The 4253-nt window shown below is 42.2% G+C and overlaps 1 protein-coding gene across 1 annotated transcript in view; it reads right to left on the reverse strand.

Moving 5' to 3' along the window:
• Positions 1-495: 495 nt before the first annotated feature.
• Positions 496-4253, reverse strand: part of SELE (selectin E) — a 5899-nt gene continuing 2141 nt past the window's right edge. The window contains exons 5-12 of the mRNA XM_009999708.1: positions 3667-3852; positions 3372-3557; positions 3067-3252; positions 2772-2957; positions 2304-2489; positions 1159-1266; positions 666-687; positions 496-553 (exon numbers count right to left, since the gene is read on the reverse strand). Coding sequence (XP_009998010.1) covers positions 496-553; positions 666-687; positions 1159-1266; positions 2304-2489; positions 2772-2957; positions 3067-3252; positions 3372-3557; positions 3667-3852 — 1118 coding nt within the window. The remainder of the gene's footprint in view (positions 554-665; positions 688-1158; positions 1267-2303; positions 2490-2771; positions 2958-3066; positions 3253-3371; positions 3558-3666; positions 3853-4253) is intronic.

Raw genomic sequence — 4253 nt, forward strand, 5'->3', positions numbered from 1 at the left:
TCAGTGGAAATACCAGACAGCTTGAGTTCAATATACAAGGTCAGCAAGAGGTAAAAACATCTGGACAGCTGCTGATTTGCATGCAGTTTCATTCTCCATAAATCTGTGACACAAGTAACGATGGCTTCAATTCCTGCAGAGAGAACAAAATTCCTCTCTAAATTGGGAAACTAGCATAGATTTGTATTTTCTCTCACTTCAGAAGAGTTTTGTCTGCAGCAGGTAGCAAAAATGCAAAGTGTTCCTAATGTACATGCAGCTGGACAGAATGCTAAGCACAATCATCCTCAAGGAGCTGAATAACCATTTCTGAAGCAATAAATCCCTCAGCCTTGTTAGGAGCCTTCATGCAATGCCAAGATGCCCGTTAGGTACCCCAAAGCACGTATTGCTGTTTCAGCAATTGCATAGCAATTAACAGATCTGGTTGGTTCTGTGATTAAGAGAAAGAAAATTTGTGAGTGCATCTCATGTGCTTACCTGAAACATCTGGAATTAGACATTCTGGCCAGCACTCTGGAAACTCCCATCAATAGTTAGGGTCTGGCAGCTACTATAAAAAAAACAGAAATGAGAAGTACTTTAATGACAACTGGTTTATATCAAATGGATTTTAGCAAAATTATTGCAGTGATTCTTATGCTGATTTTTGAGACACATCTTACCTTGAAGGAGTAAATTTCTTTGCTGCAAGAAAAATAGGAAAAGGTATTAGTATTTCAAGATGAAAGCCCCCTCACAGAAACTTTCTTCTATTAAAAAAACCCTGTAATTTCTGAATATCTGATAAAAAGGCATTATTCTAGCAAAAAATCTCAGTTAGTTATTACTGTGTTGTCATTAGCCTCATGTCAAATGCTTATTCACTTTCCATGGTAGCAATTACTGATAGAGAATTGCTTTTCTTCTTCTAATTCTTGCTTTCTAAACATTTAGTTTTTCCTATTTTTTTTATTCTTAAACATTCATGCAAAAGCCAAACATGGCATGCATGCAGAATTCTTGAAAAGAATCTTTGAATTAAACTGTTTAAGTCTGGGAATTTCCACTTCTTAAAAAAACAAAGTACTGGGGTTTGGAGGATTGTTTGGGTTTTCTCTTCACTGAAGATTTTTCAGGCAGGTAAATAAAAATTGTGAACCTAGTCCAATTGCTCACCTTTTCTTCGGAAATGTCTTGCAAGCCAAAGGAGGAATGATGCTGTGGACAACAGGGAGGCACTTGTGGCTGCTATGCCCACAGAGATATAGCTGGCTTGTTCAGAAGCTGAAAGGGTGAAAAAGTTTCAGTGAGATCAAGAGGCATGTGAGGTCTTGGAAGCCCTCTCTACTTCTTCCTTCTCCTTGTGCTCTTCAAGAGGAACCAGACTTGTATCTTGTAACCCTTAAGTTTTTTCTTGCTGAGATAGGACATATCCTGTACACAAGGTTAAAAGCAGAATACTAAAAATTATCCCAGCCATTATCAAATCAATGGCAAGGCAACAAGTGAGCTATACCAGGGTCTAACCTCCTGCATCACATGAAAATCTGTGCTCCACTTATTTTCCATGTTTCAGCTCACATTTTAATTCCCACTGTGCTGCCTTCCTCCTTTGAGCAATCCCATTAAGATCCATGAAATTATTCAAGGTTCTAAATTCTGCTCAAGCAAATAAAATTAAGTTGAGCTCTTAGGACCTCAAGTAAAAGTACTTCAGGCCAGCCAAGTATGTGCCTGCTGAGGACAGGGACAGAGCTCTTAGTGCCTTGAATGGGAAGGCAAGGCCAAGACTTCTGTCTTGTAAAATTACAGACTTTGAAAAGCTAAGAAGCTCTGTAAGGTCTTTTGGCTAAGGAGTTCACCCAAGAAATCACACCAAATTAACGAAGTTATGAACTTTTCCACTGAGAAACAGACCTACAAGGTTCTGCTTCTTCACAAAAGTTCTGTTGTTTTTTTTTCCTTTGATTTGAAAAAAAGCACAGCATGAGAAATATTTTAATGAAAAAAACAAATAAACCAAACTGAAATCAGATTTTAATGGGGTTTTTGTTTGGTTGTTTTTGTTTGTTTTGTTGGATTTGTTTGTTTGTTTTTGTTGTTGTTTTTTTAAGAAATCAATGTTTTTCAACACAGACCTTTAAGGAATTTTTCTCTCTTCTTTTTTCAAAAAAACATACAAAGATATTTTGTTTGGCTTTTTAATTAACAGACTTCACTATAAGTTCTAGCTCACTGGTTGGTGTTACCTCCACCCTTCCATACCTCATTTGACTAGAAGCCCTGTGCCATATCTCTGTGGCTAGTCATAGGTCAAATACCTTCACATGTGGGCAGGATAGCAGTCCAGTTCCCTGAATCACTGCACTCAAGAACATGAGAACCATTGAGCCTCCATCCTTCCAGACAGCTGAAGTGGCAGGCTGTGTTGTAAGTGAAGTTCCCAGCACCATGTGAACAATCCATGAAGCCTTTCTCCGGAGAGCTCAGTGGTTCACACTGTACAACTGAAATAGAGAAAGAAATGGTTAAGAGTAATTAAGGATTTTCCTGTCTCAGGCCCTATTTTTCACACTAGATTTATACTGTATTTTTTAATTAATTTGACTTTGGAACAGCAGCAGTTCATAAAACCATGAGCAGGCATTTCTAAGGCTTGACAAGTCACAGCTGAAAACATGAGAGACAGCACAGAGTTTCACTTGGAGCCAAGACCCTTACAGGAATACAGATTTCAGTGTGCTGCTCAATGTCAAGAAAAATGCATTTCCCAACCCAGAAAGTCTTACCTTTGCATTTTGGCAGTGGCTGTGACCACTGTCCTTGTGCCATGCACTCAATGCTGGTTGGGCCATCCAGAAGGTAGCCCTCACTGCAGGTGAAATGACAACGTGAGCGATAGGTGAGATCTGCAGGAGTGTGGTCACAGGTCACAAAGCCTTCTTCTGGCCAAGTTACAGCCTCACACCTCACAGCTGCAACACACAGATCACAACAGCAATCAGCACAGAGGCCTCAGGAGGAGTTCAACATGCCAATGGTGACAACCCTAAGTGCTTAGGTGAGCAGGATAAGGAAAGGTACCTGCACAGGATGGCTGCTGCCTGTCCCAGGCCCCAGAAGACCCACACTGCAGTGTGGCTGGTCCTGTCAGGGTAAATCCTTCCTCACAGCTAAACTCACAGGTGGTTCCCCAGGGGAGCTCCACAGAGGGATGAGAGCAGTTCACAGCACCATGAGCAGGCATTTCTAAGGCAGGACAGGCCACAGCTGAAAACACGAGAGACAGCACAGAGTTTCATTTGGAGCCAAGACCCTTACAGGAATACAGATTTCAGTGTGCTGCTCAGTGTCAAGAAAAATGCATTTTCCAACCCAGAAAGTCTTACCTTTGCATTTTGGCAGTGGCTGTGACCACTGTCCTTGTGCCATGCACTCAATGCTGGTTGGGCCATCCAGAAGGTAGCCCTCACTGCAGGTGAAATGACAACGTGAGCGATAGGTGAGATCTGCAGGAGTGTGGTCACAGGTCACAAAGCCTTCTTCTGGCCAAGTTACAGCCTCACACCTCACAGCTGCAACACACAGACCACAACAGCAATCAGCACAGAGGCCTCAGGAGGAGTTCAACATGCCAATGGTGACAGCCCTAAGTGCTCAGGTGAGCAGGATAAGGAAAGGTACCTGCACAGGATGGCTGCTGCCTGTCCCAGGCCCCAGAAGACCCACACTGCAGTGAGGCTGGTCCTGTCAGGGTAAAACCTTCCTCACAAGTGAACTCGCAGGTGGTTCCCCAGGAGAGCTCCACAGAGGGATGAGAGCAGTTCACAGTACCATGAGCAGGCACTTCTAAGGCAGGACAGGTCACAGCTGAAAAAGACAACAGCACAGAGCTTAGCTTGGAACAAACCATAAAAACTTTTTCTTTCCTGAAATTTAACACATCCACTAAATTTAAGCAGCTTTAGAAAGGAGATCTACTTTGCTGCCCTTTCAGAAAGCAGATAGGAGTGTAAAGATCTCGATGGAAGCCTGAATCTTAAGGCAAGGCTGTAAATCTTCAGCTCGTGACAGCTGCTGGTTACAATCCAAAATGTTCCTATTTTGCCTGTTTTTGGTGATGCTTGTTGCTTTTATTTGCCTCAAACAACAGCTTATTCTAATCTGAATATGTCAAAAAATAACTCCCACAGTCAGGAGTAAATGGTCTGTTGTGAGCAGTCTCACAGCTAGATCATCTCCATTCCTTGTTGCCCACTATGAGCTGGACA

Source organism: Chaetura pelagica, unplaced genomic scaffold (assembly GCF_000747805.2).
Source record: "Chaetura pelagica isolate M959 unplaced genomic scaffold, ChaPel_1.0 scaffold656, whole genome shotgun sequence".
In the NCBI taxonomy this organism is placed as follows: Eukaryota; Metazoa; Chordata; class Aves; order Apodiformes; family Apodidae; genus Chaetura; species Chaetura pelagica.